Source organism: Pyxicephalus adspersus, chromosome 4 (genome assembly GCF_032062135.1).
Source record: "Pyxicephalus adspersus chromosome 4, UCB_Pads_2.0, whole genome shotgun sequence".
NCBI lineage: Eukaryota > Metazoa > Chordata > Amphibia > Anura > Pyxicephalidae > Pyxicephalus > Pyxicephalus adspersus.
This window is the reverse complement of record NC_092861.1, coordinates 154,445,791-154,460,749: the sequence shown is the minus strand read 5'-3', so window position 1 is coordinate 154,460,749 and position 14,959 is coordinate 154,445,791. Positions and strand designations below refer to the sequence as shown.

The 14,959-nt window shown below is 39.3% G+C and overlaps 1 protein-coding gene across 1 annotated transcript in view; it reads left to right on the top strand.

The window, feature by feature from the left end:
• Positions 1 to 303: 303 nt before the first annotated feature.
• Positions 304 to 14,959, top strand: part of GNMT (glycine N-methyltransferase) — a 31,521-nt gene continuing 16,865 nt past the window's right edge. Inside the window, exon 1 of the mRNA XM_072410056.1 lies at positions 304 to 637. Coding sequence (XP_072266157.1) covers positions 432 to 637 — 206 coding nt within the window. The 5' untranslated portion in view covers positions 304 to 431. The remainder of the gene's footprint in view (positions 638 to 14,959) is intronic.

Genomic DNA, 14,959 nt, shown 5'->3' with positions numbered 1-14,959 from the left:
GCAGCTCTTTCTCCCTTCTCTCTTCTCACCCTAACTTTCTGTTCCACCCTCTACACCCCCCCCCTCCTTCTTCCCCCTCCCTTCTCTCCCCTCAGCCCTCTCATATCACCTGGTTTCTCGGCATATATTAGCCTGGTGACTTCTGATTGGCTACCAGGGAGGTGTGCCTCTGTGTAAACTTAGTTGGCGGCTGCAGTTGCAGCAGCTGTGATTGGTCAGAGATGGTGGGTGTTGGGGCATTGATTGGCCTTCCACTGACAGTGCTGCATGCAGTGGGTGTCAGAGATGTTCCCCTATTCATTGGCTGTGTGTGTAATCTCAGTGTATGCTGACTTGGCATAAACAGACAGTTCCACATTGTTAGATGTTCATTCTGCTTTTGTACCTCTTTATATTCTTACAAAGTAATAGAATTTATTTCCCAGGTAACAATGGTGGACAGCGTATTCCGGACACGGTCACTAGGAGTGGCTGCTGAGGGCTTGCCAGACCAGTATGCAGATGGACGAGCAGCTCGTGTTTGGCATTACTATATTGGAGACAAGAGAAGCCGCACAGATGAATATCGGACGTGGATCATCTCCTTACTGCAGAAACATGGCTGCCAGACAGTCCTGGATGTCGCATGTGGTACAGGGTGAGCACAGGGCACTGAACACCCATACTTTGCCATTATACCAATTTACAGACAATGCAACATCACATAAATGTAATCACAGCCCCTCATCTATGACATACACTGTGTCACTAATACTCTGCTTTATCACACTGTGTTACTAACACTCCATTTTATTACCTTCACTGTGTCACTATTATTTTTAGTCCCATGCACTGAGTGACTTACATTCTTCTTTTGTTTTATCACCTGCACTGTGTCACTAATACAGTGCTCTATCACATACACTGATATTTTTATGTTTTTGTCACCTTCACTGAGTCACTAAAACACTATTTTATCACCCGTACAGTGTCATGTATACTCTGTTCTATCACCGCATGACTAATAGACTGGTCCCCTCTGTGGGCAGCTTGTGTTCTGTGATTGTAACTGGTGAAAATTCCTCCTTGTTTCCTCACCATGTTTTTATCTCTCAGGTCTTTTGTTTCTTCATTATTTTTGAAAACATATTCTTATTTTATATATAATTCTTTTACTTTCAATATATTTTCAATATAGGAAAATAACAGTTTTCTTTTGACTTCCTGTTATAGAGAAAAACAGAAAGTAAGTACAAATCACTATAAGTGAGGGAAGTTGTCCCTGGAACAAGTGGCCCTAACAAATGAAGAGGGTTGTCTCACTAACAAATGTCCCTATTGATTACCCTTATATTCCTGTTCTAGACACAACTGTTACAGTTGAGATTTACCATAATTCTCTTTTTCTGTGATGAAGAAGTGAATGGTTGGCTAACATTATCTGGAGACCCATCCTAGTATTTATATCCCCTGAACTTAAGTCCCTTCTCTTTTTTCTCTCTATTTAGCAAGCCAAAAGGTTTAAAAACTTATTGCTGTTTTTGAAGGAGTCACAGCTTAGATATAAACCCACTGTACCTATAAATGCTAAAAAAAGCTTCTATTATTAGGAGCTTGGCTGGATTTTCTCTTTCTATAACCCCCATCCCATGGTCTGCTCTTCTCATTAACCCAACCGGTCTTTGAAGAAAGACCTCCAAGATTTCTTACTTCACACATAGGTGAGTTGTACAGAAGAAACATATCACAGTCTGGCTGCAATACCCATTTACTTCTGTTCAAGAGGTTAGCCATTGCCCCAGTGCAGGCACGCTGGGAGTTAGATACCTTGACTGCAGATGGCAGTACAGACTTGTGTTCACCAAATGCCTCCTAAATACTGTATGCAATGTAAATGTGGAACATACAGTCAATGTGTATATTCTGTATCAGTCTCCAACCAGTTCCCCTTTTTCTTCAGACAGAAAGGTTGGATGGCCACAGTAATACTTTATAATGATAAGGAACCGACAAGTTTAGTTACAACCAATTTGCCAGTTTATTAGCGACCCAGAAGTTGTATATCTGGTGATAGTAAGACTTTCATTGGCCAAACAGTAATATCACCTCTATGTACTAACCTAAGTCCCATTGTACATGGTTTGGAAATGTTCCAAAGAAAGGACCTGAAGGGAGAGTATTTATCTTTTCTTCAGCATGTTTGCCTAAATTATTTGTTTTTTTTTTTTTGTATAAAAACCTGGCTGTGCCCTTCCATTGCTTATAGTGTAAGTCAGAGGAAAAGTTGGCTTGTGAAGAATTTATTTTGTGTTTACCTTTTTATTTATTGATTTCAGCTGTATAAATTTCTACCAATTGTTTAAGATTTATAGATCTCTAGAAAAGTGATACTCAGCATCTCTACAGCATCTTCCAATATATTGATCTGTCGTGCTATGATGTCTCCTATTCCTCACCACAAAGCCAAAAACTACCAGCTGTCACTCTAGACTCTGGATTTCAATGGGCCAGTAATAGGGACTTTTGGATGTGCCAGCCTCCTGTGTTTTATGGAGCGGTGACAATCTGTGCTGGGAAAGTTTTGGGAATAATGCATGCAAAGGTGGGCTATACTTTTATTTGCACTCGTGGAGTTGGCTGACCACACACCAGCTGCAGACAGGCAAGCTTGTTTATGAAAGTATATTTATATATAAAGTATATGAGTGTATATGTGTGAGAATGCCATGGACTGCTCATTTCCCTTTGCCTGGGAAATAACAGATTTGTTGTACAGTGCTTCTTATCAAACTAACCTTGATTTAGGCATGGCCTTCTCCAATCCAGGAGGGCTTGTAGATACTTTTTGTTACTGCTATCTCACCATAGTTTACCTAACAGAAATGCAACAGCAATACCAGTTGCTGCTAACCAACCATTAGGCAGACCGCACATCGGATCCTCACCTTAATATGCTGCTAAGCTTGCATGAGTTGCAACCTATCAAGCACCTTGTAAAATCTAGTACAAGGACAGTCCCTGAAGACAGATGACTGCACTGTTTTTTTGGGGAGGTGAAAAAAGCTACCTGCAATCATGTGGAAAAAGTGACATCATCTATCTGTTGTTCCTCCTAGAACACACTCATGGATCACACACTGGAGGCACAGCAGTAAGAGGAAGAGGAAGAGGAGCCATTCATACTATTGCATACATATTGGTTTAATCTGTGAGGTGCGGGGGGGGGGGGGATAGGTGGTGACCAGATTGTTGACCAAAAGGTTTGGGGGCTGAAGGTGATGGAACAGACAGTCGTTGTAGAATGCTTTTACCCATTTCCGAGCCCATGGGTCGAGTGAGAAGTTGGGAGATAAAAAAAGTAATAACTATTGAGTCACCAAGTTACTGGATCTCTAATACAAGGGTTATAATGCCAATTTCATTCCACCAGGATAGACGGAGCCCAAATGCAGCTGTATAATGACATATGCCATATGATGACATATCCAAACTGCTCACATCTCTACAAGGATCAGAAACAGCAGCCCTGTAACTTTTCTAAAACTTTCTGAAGCAATATAAAGGGGGCAGGCACTGAACACAGGCATCATCTGGACCTCACCACTGGTGACTACATTGACGCCATGGCTGAAACAGAAACAATGAGAAGTGTAATTAAGCAGTACTGTATTTCCAGAATGGACCATTGGCCAGATCTAGTCACGTTACTGGTCTTCTGTGATGCAAGTGTAATGTCTGCAAGGGTCTGCAGTTCAGCCGGAGGATTTGGCCCACCAAATGCATTTTGTTTACTGTCAGCATGAGACAGATGAGAAAGAATCAGGCCTGAATCACTGCCAAGCACCGTGCGGCAGAATTTGAATGTTGCAGAAACTTTAAATGAAAAGCTTACATAATTACTACCCCTCTTTATTTATCTCAGCTGCTTTGAGATTTCAAATTTCTGACCTATTAAAGTGCTCTACAAGTTTGCAGCCTGAGTCCTGGCTTTATTTGTTTTTTATTGCAGAGATATACAAGTCTTGTGTTTCCAAATACCCAGCCTATATAAGTGGTTACATTGTATTACAACTGAAACATAGCTGTCAAGCCCTCATTTTTATTGCAGGAAAAAAATGAGCCTTGTCTATCCTATTTGCAGTCTATCCTAGCACCTCATATACTGTCCTACTGCTGGTCAGTTTTTTGGCTAATGTGTCTTAGATGCCACACTTTTTTATTGCAGAATAAAACTTGCTTTCTCTCTCACTGTATGGGCCTATTCAAGTGGCTCATATACTGTCCTTCTGCTAGAATTTATTGGGCTACAGCAGGGGTGTCAAACTCTGGCCTGAGGGCCAAATTTGGCCCCCAAAGGAAATTTTTTGGCCCCCAAAGGAATTCTAAATATGAATTGCAGCTGGCCCGCTGCTGAATTGAAATAGCGCCGCTACTACAATTCCCGGCATCATTCGTGTCTATAGACCAGCGGGCTCTCTGCCTATGCGTGGCTCTCCATTGGACTGTTTTGTAGATAAGGGAATTGTAGTAGCTGTGCTATTTCTATATTGTAGGCTTGATCCAGATTGAATGTGAAGCAAAACCTCTTGGTTTCCATAGGAAAAGGTTTTATATCTAATCTAAAAACTTCCTCAATTTTTTCAATACAAAATCAAGTTTGGCTCGCGTCTTTGTCTAAGTTTTTAATGATGGCCCTCTGTGTATTTGAGTTTGACACCCATGGGCTACAGTGTCTCAAATGCCAGAAAATAGGGTTTTGGCACTTTATGGCTGGAAATTATGCTTCGGCTCTTCCCTTTTTGGACTGTACAATTCACCCACATACTGTACTGAACAATTTTGACTGAACCGTGTCTGAAGGATATAGTAAAATTTGTGAAAGAACTGGGGCGTGGAGTGGAGAATGTGGGGATTTGGTAAAGCAAAGTGTTTTTGTGCATTGTGTGCAACCCAGGAAAGAGATCATCGAACTAGAGTCCCTCAGGGACCAGCAGCAGCCCTCAAGCTTCCGAGCTGCTTAAGAGGCTGGCATCATAAATCATAAACAGGTAATGCAATTGAGGCAAGGCTTCTCTGAGCTTCTTATATCAATAGAGACCTACAGTATTTTGCCAATATCTGTCTATGGTTTACAGAAGTTCCTATATTTTTTTTCATCTAGATTGTGCAACCCTGGAGACATATTACATCCATGCATCCAAAAATTGCCACCTTGGAGGTAAATTGCATATCTCTAGTCTCTCAGAATGTGGCATACTAGAAATGTATTCTATGTATCTGTTTAAACTGGAAGTAAAACCCTGGCCACATAATTCATGTGCTACCCTGGAATTTTATTTCCTGTAGCTACTCCATCAAATTCAGCACCCTGGAGACATATTACACATATTTATTCACCCAAAATATACAAACCTGGAGGAGTATTCTACTTACCCAGAATATACCACCCTGGGGACAATGAAAAAAATGTAAATAATTAAAGTATACTCAAGCACACCTATTTTATAGCAGATGCTGACTTTTCAAAGCACCTTCACGAACTTGGTTGTGAAATGTTAAAAAGTTGCAAAAACTTGGGGGGGCACGCTCGTGAGCAGCCATTCAAGCCACAATCTGATCTGGCTCTTCACTTCCCAGGCAGGTAGTCAGCCTCACACGTGTTATCAGCAAACATCTAGCACCCTGGCGCTCACCCTTCCTGCTTCTCATCCTCCAGGAGACGATGGGGAAAGGAGTCACAATCACGGATGCCGGCTCACCCACATGCTGCGAGGCAGGCAGGCAAGATGGCACCGATGCATCTCCTAAAAAATGCCTCCTCTATCTCCTGCGGCTTTGCTAGATGAAAACTCCAGCGATGGGTCAGCACTTTCCATACCTACATACATGGGTGCAGAGATGCAGAACTATTAGAGAGATTGCGGCAGCTCTTACAATCAGAGCTAACACAGGCAACTGATAAAGTTTCCCTAAATCTTATTAAGGAAGTAAGGGAGCTTGGGACCCGCATGCATGACCTGGAGACCAAGATGGAGGACCCTATTAAAGTGATTGACTCACACGATCATGACGATCAATACAGCTATTCAGACAGAATTACAATCCACTCTCAATAAATTGGAGGATTTAGAAAATTGAAACAGGAGGCTCAATGCACAGATCAGGGGCATACCAGAATCCATTGTGGATCTGCCTGCATTTATTGGTGATTTGCTCCAGGACTTACTCCCTGATATGTCCCCAGGCATATTGGAATGTTATCGGACACATAGGGCCTTGGGTCCCAAAAAACCTGATGGCCCCCCGTGGGATGTGCTTATTAAACCCACCTTTTACAAGACCAAAGAAGCTATTATGAAACCAGCATGGAATAAAAAAAAGATCTGTCCTTTAGATCATGTTCCTATCAAATTTTTGCTGATTTGGCACCTCAAACTATAGAGAAGAGGAAGACCCTGAAGCCGTTTTTGGCCACTCTACAGGAACTGGATATCAAATATAAATGTGGTTTTCCCTTTAAGCTGGTCTTTACCCATATGGGTCGGACATATTAAGTCATGAATACAGAGAAAGCGCAGGAACTTTTTCAACGTTTGAACTTACAAGGATAGGTTTCCGGATCTACCAGTCCTAGGGGCTCACCAAGTCCTCAAAGATCTCAGCGTCTTACTTCCAATTGGGAAACTAGCTGGCGGAAGCCTCAATCAGCCAAACGCAACTACATGTCTTGTCAGGAATGATTTGCTTTGTCTTTTTTTTCTAATACTGTATACCATATGAGTACCGTGGGGGATAACTTATCTTTTGAGAGGCTTGTACAGGACGCTATGGTAACTATTTCCTGGTCGAGAGTTATGCTTTCTTCATGCTTTCCTCTAGTTTCCTATGCTACCCAAGTCAGTGTACATATATTTCATGGTAACCCTTGCCTTATTGGTGGAAGGGTGGTCCATTGTATATCAGGGTAAAAACTGATGATTTGCAATGCTCATATATTTAGGAATATGCTCTATTGGAAGGATGTTACTGTTTATTTTTTATTCTCTGATGTGAAATGTTTTTACAGTAGAACAACACTCGTCCGGGTGTGTTGGGTGCCTTACCGTTTTTTAGGCAATGCTATATTGCTTGCTTGCACCTGTTTTTATAGGAATGGTCTTTGGTTAGATACCAGTGGGTTTAGGCATATTGTTTTTTTATTGTTTTTGTTATGTTTTTATTCAAAGTTATTTTTTGTTGTTTTGCCCTTAATTCTGGTATATCCTGCATTGTGGTACACATCAGTGTATGATGGAAGGTCTGAGTTACATTTATTATGTAATATAACTGTACAGTCTCTAAAATATGACGTACAAGGGTTTAATTCCCCACAAAAAAGGAAGAAGGCATTCAGATATTATACATCCCTGCAAGCAAATGTTCTTTGTTTACAAAAGACAAGATTCTCGCAATCCTCATACTTTCATGGGAAATTTTCCCAATTTTTTCAAGCGAGTTTTCAAGAAAAGAAGAGTTTTCATAGCTTTTAATAAAAATACACCTTTCCAATGCACATTTGTGGAATTCCAGACCCAATGGAATTGTAGATCAATAGAATTGCAGACCCTTCTGGTCGCCACCTGATATTACAAGGTTATCTCTGTGATGTAGAAATTACTATAGTGAATTAATATGCCCGCCGAATGATCACCAAATTCACTTTTTCTAACATTCATTTAAAGTAATTGCCACGCACAAAAAAGGCTACTCTCTGGGTGATGGGAGATACTAACCTTGTCTCCAATGGTAAACTGGACAGGTCACACTCTCCAACCCAGGGACATTTAGGATCGATCCTTTGAATTCCCAGAAGTTTGTGGAACTTTTATCTGATCAAAAATTATTAGATGTGTGGAGGGAATTTCATCCCACTATGAAATATTTTACCTATTATTCTCCCTCCCACAACAGTTTCACAAGGAACAATCATATTTTTGTCCCACAGCAAATGATACCTTGTGTAACCACTTATAGTGAATTTCACTGGCGGTTGAGTGAGGCCATGTTGTCATATCCTGAAAGGGTGAAAATAATTGGGGATCATATTGCTCATTATTTTACTACCAATGTTGATTCGGTGGATTAATCCATAGTTTTGTGGAATGCGCAAAAGGCAACGATTAGGGGATATCTAATACAGATGGCATCTAGAAAAACAGTAAGAAATGAAAGAATTTCAGAACTTACCTCTTCCCTTGAACAACTGGAATTGAGGTGGAAAGCCACACTTGATAAAAAAAGTATATAAGTTAGTCCAACATACATGAACAGAACTCAACCTACTGCTAGATAGCCATGTAGAAAAGCAAATCAGGTGCTCCAAGCAGAAATTGTGTGAGAGCCAACAAACTTGGGTCCAAGATGGCCAAATTGCTTAACGCCAAATTTGACTCAAGTCAAACTTCAGTTAAGGCAAGTAAATGGGTCTGTTACAGAAAACCCCCCTACCATAGTGGAGCATTTTAGGTAAATTTTGGCGAACCTGTATGACGCTCCGGTGGCCTTTCAGGCTTCCTGAGCAAATTAGCTATTTGCTGAATTATGTCTTCCCACTATTTCACTATTTTATTTAGTGAGATAGGAGATACAATAGCAGCAGATAGTACTATAGCAAAAATTCTTACTGCTATTAAATGACTGCTATTAAAAAAAACAATAAGACACTGGGGCCAGACGGCTATTCAGCACTTTATTATAGGAAATTTCAGGATCAATTAGCACCTCATTTGGCATTTTTTTAATTACCTGAAAGATCATCCACAACATCCCCATTCATCGTTATTAGCCTATGTTACCCAAGCCAGGAAATGATGAGTTGGATCCCCATAACTACTGGCCTATTTCTCTGCTCAATGTAGATATCAAAATACTAACAAAAATATTGGCAACAAGACTAAACACATTTTACCCTCTTTTATCCATAAGGGTAAGGTGAGATTCGTGCCAGGAAGACACACTTCTGATAGCACAAAGAAAATTATTGATCTACTTAGCCCATTCTGAGAGCATTCCAAGCATGGTATTAGCTTTAGATGAACATAAGGCATTTGATTCCCTTTCATGGGATTATACATTTTACATCCTTCCCAAATGGGGTTTTCAACCTCAATTTATGGCATGGTTGTCTGCTTTGTACACCTCCCCATTTGCCAGGATACGTTATATGTCATACTACTCATCAACATTTCCCGATAGACGGGGCACAAGACGGGGGTTGTCTTTGTTGCTGCTATTCTTGATATTGGCTCTAGAACCTTTAGCCGATTTGATTAGGTCTAATGTTAATATCCATGGAATAACAGTAGGTGGGGAGGAGTACAAATTGAACCTTTTTGCAGATGATATTATGCTTACCATCACTTAACCTACTATTTCCTTACCAAATTTAGTAAGGGTCTTATCAGGTATCAGGTCTGGTAATGAGGAAAACTCTATGGCCATAAATTTCACACTTTCTCCTTCAACTCTTGCTGGAATCCAGAATGCATTTAAATTTAAATGGTCTGATCAATATCTGGATTGCTTGGGTATTAAGCTCACAAGGTAGTATGGCTCCTTTATGGGTCCAGATTGAGCAAAATATATGTCACCCTATAGATGTACAAGCGCTTCCTTGGATCCCTGCTAAACATAGGCCACAAGGTATGACCCCACATTTGCTACATACAGTATTTTCCATTACGGTAATGGAATCAGATATTCTAGTAAATTTATGTCCCCATTCCTCCCTCTGCTTCCAAGTCAAAATACCCCGACATTTACTCCAGGGTGGGAGTCACCATCTGCATTTAAATGGTGGTCTGATCATAATTATTCCAGTTTATTCTTTGTTAGATAAATTGTGAGTTATTAGTTGGAACACTATCCGTGATAACCATGATGTCCCACCTAGAGAATATTTTAGGTATTCTCAGTTATGTCACCGGATTCTATCCTTAATTCAACATAAGGATTGCTCATTACAATTGTCGGTGATGGAGCATAATATTTAGGGACCCCGGTAACTTCTAAGCTGATATCTATATTGTACAATTAGCATACCAAGATGGGGAATCCTCACTTACATAAATATGTATCCAACTGGGAACATGACCCAACTGGGAACAGTATCCAACTGGGAACATGACCTGAAAAGTAAAAGATCGGCTGAAGAATGGACTTGTGCATGGTCCAAAACGGCCACGTGTTCAAGAAATGTTACAACCATTGAGTCAGCATTTAAAGTTAAAGTTATGATGATATTGTACATGGTACCTTCTCTGCTGAAACATCTTCCAGGTCATGGTTCAGGTTTATGTTTCCGAGGCTGTCAGGAGGAAGGGACAGTTATACAAACCTGGTGGACATGTCCTGTTGTTACTAGATTCTGGAGCAGGGTTTTAAACTTTTAAATGGGTTATTTCAAATATATATTCCCAAGGATCTATGGTCAGCAATATTAAACCAGTACAACTTACTAATAAGCAATTCCAACTATGTATGTATGTATTTTTTGCTGCTAAGCAAGTAATACTAGTAGCTGGAAGAAATAACTGTTGCAGCAAAATTAGAGTTCCCCTGTTGGATTTACACCAAGATTCATGTCGGTGTGGGAACCCTGGATACAATATTCTGTGCCATCTTTATCACAGTTGTCTTTGACTAGCTGGTAATGTCGAGCGATGGGTGAAAGTGATAATGTTTTCTGAGTTCCTGGATATTTATTATCCTCCTCGATGCTAGATGTACCACTGTTATTTTGTTTTATATTTGATGTTGTTTTCAGGGCAAAATTGAATGAAATGCACTTTATTGATACTATTTATAGATTTTTTTTTATAATGCATAAGCTGTAATGAATGTTTCTGATCTATGTTATGCAATGGTTTATTTCAGCTTTGTAACTTTATATATATATATATAACATGAAAAGTAATAACATTATGGAAAACAAAAAAGGCAAAAACTGAATCAAAGCCAATCAGTTTTTTATTGCATCTAAATTCAGCTCAATAACATTTCAGGGCTAAGGCCAACAATAGATTTTTGTCAAAAGTCAATGGGTAACTTTAAATGAGACTCTTCTTATGCACTCTGCACCCAGCACTATGGGCACAAGTGCTGGGTGCAGTTTAGGGTATCAAATCATTCACATAACATTTTTTAAGAAGATTATAGCTTCATTACATATATCAACAGTGGCTAATCCCATACTTTGTTACAATGTTAGACTTTTTGGGTTTTTGATGCAGGATTTTATACCCATCAAGTAACTTGCGGTTTTTAATTGGTCAATATATCACAGAAACAAATATTTATCTTAAACAATCTCTATTTATCTATAATAGTTGCTTGTAAGTATATTCACTAAAAAATTATATTTAATTTGAGACATAGGTAATTTGTACCATACTGAGCATCTTCAACCTACATATCTATGCAATTTTTGTTTTGTTAATATGATGTTTTATTGATTTTTCTTAATTACTTTGTTTAGATTTACCCCCTATTCCCTATGAAGCAGTAACAAAAACATTGCTAAATGCGTTGCTTCATTGCATTGTTGGTTGTCTTGACTGATGTCGGTTTATGTTGCTGGATGACATGATTGACAAAGCATGTGCTTGGGGTTGCAAAAATTCTATAATTTACATAAGAATAGATTGTAAGTGTTGTATTTTTAATTTAAATACATTTTTTACAGTGCTTAATATTTATTTAACTCTTTCTATTTATTTCATGTGGCTGTTTGGGGTCTCTTTTGATTAGAGAAAATTCAAGATTCCAAATAAAACCACACGACTATTTTGGTGGCACGTTGTAGGGATGAGGCTCTTTCCCCCATTTGTTCACACCTGCTTTTGGGAGAAGGCAATAACCTGGTATAGCTCATTAGGAAAGGTGGCTACATGCTCACTGCCCCCTCCCTTAAAGGTTACAGGGTTCCAGAGGGCCTGTGATGGGCAGACCTTTTAGGGCAGGTTTAGACCTGCAGCAGGATCAAGCAATCACGCATGAATCCACACTGCAGTGCTGATTATTAAAGAAACAGCATTTCCAGATTTGACAATTAGTAGTACTGAAGGGTTCACTCACAGATTTGAAACTTGTGAGGTATACAGGCATATCAAGTTTAGAGTGAGATCGTAAAGGTTGGCAGGAAGAGGTACCCTTTAATCATTCACCCCCTTTGTAAACATTTAAAATTTTTAATGAAGAAAAAAAATTCAGAGAAAAATAGGAGGGGGGGGATAGGGGGTAAAGGGTACACAAGGGAGGGGGGATGGAAGGGTTGGGGTTACTGGCTTGAATTATATATGATTATATTCTAACAACGGGTTCTATTTGTTGTAGAACTTGTTAAGGTTGTTTTTAAGAGTATAGGTCAATTTGTTGTTGATCATTATCCAGTTAAGTTTGGTGAACTCAAGGGGCATAATGGAAGCTTTGCAGTAACAACCAATGATAATCCTAGCAGCTAACAGGATATATTTAATTGGTCTAGTTAACTGTTTAAGGGATTTATCCTCTAATTGGGAAAAAAGAGCACACTGTATTTTTCATGGGATGTTGACCCGGGTGACAATGCGTATTAGGTTAAAAAATGCTAGTCCAAAATCTCTGAACCCTAGGACTTCTCCACCAAGCATGGAGTACAGTGCCAGTCTGACCACTTCCTCGAAAACAAAGAGGAGAGACAGCGGGATTGGCTTTATGGATCCTAACCGGGACCAGGTACCATCTCATCAAAACCTTATAATTGGCCCCTATTATCGAAGTGTTTTTATCGAGAAAAACCCTTTGTTGTGCCACCAAGAGATTTGAGCCGGTTCACAACCTGGAGGGAATTCAGGATTATGGCATAGGGGAGTCAGTGGAGCATGGGGGGAGTGCAGGATAAAATAATTTCTTCGTCCATCCTATACTGAGAGAGCATATGAAAATGAAGGACAGACAATTGCAGGGACTCCAAACAAAGGATCCACATAAGGACCTCGATCAGTATTGAGGGGCAGGCCAAGGCCTCCAGCTCAGTCCATTGTGGTCTTGGATGCGGAATAGTAGTTTGGCTTAACACTTAACACGATTTGGGCTGCTCTGTGGTATAACATTATGTTAGGTACACCCAATCCTACTATTATGTAGTTGCATTGTTGCGGTAAAGTTTGTCTCCCCAAACAAATTTTTTTTATTTTGTTTTGGATATTCCTTAAGACCAGCCTGGATATAGCAATAGGGGAGGCTTCAGAAAAGATAAAGCAGTCTGGGTAAAGTGTTCATTTTGATTGCAGCCATTCTCCAGAACCAGGGCATTTGGCACTCTTAAAGAACCAATGCTTGCTTATTTAACAACGAACCTCAGTACTTCACTGTTCACTGGTGCCCCATTCATTCTTTATTGGACTGCCATGGGTAGAAGCTTTATGTAGCACCTTCTTCAAGGCAGCAGTTCACTGTCATGAGGAAGTGGTAACCTTGCTGCAACCTCACTTCCAGTCTGAACATAAATCCATCTAAGCTCCATGTCTAGAATAAGCCACTAAATCTTTAGGACATTACAAGCATATTATTTACAAATGTATTAACTTGTTACAATGTTTCCCAGATCTGCAAGTGTGCCCATACTAAAAAATACATATATTGACTGACTTTGGAAAATATGTTTGTTAATCTTGGTGTTAGGATGTTAATGAGCTAAATTCAGAAGCAAATGTGTTTTACCTCATATGGTTTACTTTTGGTTACCAGAGAAAGGGTTTAGGGTTAGGCCACTTCCAAACCTGGCAGCCAAATTATTAATCAGTGTTTTTAATTATAGTTTCATCTTGATTTACAGAAAAAATGAAATGCTTTTGTTGATATTTTTGGCGACATTAGTATGTACAGGAGCTTTGAAAATAACTTGAATACTCTTTGACCCAAGTTTTCAAAACATTTTGTGTTCTAAATGTTTGTAAGTAGTTAAATATCGATATGCAAGTCAAAATTTGACATAAATGTTCGCTTGCTGCACAACATTAGAAAGAAACTTGTAGGTACTGTATATACTGAATGTACCATCCTAAATACACCAAGAGTGCTTATTTGGAATGTACCACACTGGAGACATACTCCATGTAGCTAACTGCTAATCCACTAAACTGGTGAGTTACTCCATGTAAGTATCCTCTCACACCAAATGTATCCAGGCTTCTGGCCAAATCTTACAACAACAAACATCAGCAAAGGTCAGTGGCATTCATAAACATTGAGAAGTAAACAGTCCAAAGTCACAAATAGCAAATTTTAGTTTTTCCAGAATTGTCTGGCAAAAGCAGAAAGTGGATGAAAGTTTATAACAATTTGACAACTGTGCTAATCAAGTTTGGATCAAATTATATGTGAATTAATACCCATGATGGCACTTCTGTTTGAGAGAAAATAAGGGAGAATCTTTGATTTGTAAGAAAAGCCCTTATTGTAGAGTCTGTGACTCTACAATAAAGTCTACTGTACTGTGATAAAATAAAACATTAACAATATTTTTAACAAACCAAACAAAATGAATAGTGCAAAAGATACAAATAAATTTAATAAAATCGCCAGGATCATTCAGTCTGTGACTTTTACTCCCAATCATTGCCAGTCAGAGAAGAATCCTAAAACTGGGGTTCATTGAACCAAAGTGTCAATACCAACTGGAGAAATCTCTCACCATATATTGTTATTCCATGACAGAAAAGGTACAAGGTGTGTTTATTTAAACAATTAATCTTAGCTTTCTGTGTAAAATTATTAAAACATTTTTGGATGGCAAAAAAATCCTCTCTACATACTGTAGCTGACAACCCTCTCAACTATGTGAGCACCAGGGTGGTAACACAAAAGTCAGTCCTCTCTAACTCCAGGATTGTCATTGGTTCACACAGAATCCAATCATTTCACCCTCCAAACCATCATATGGTGCACACAGAATCCAATC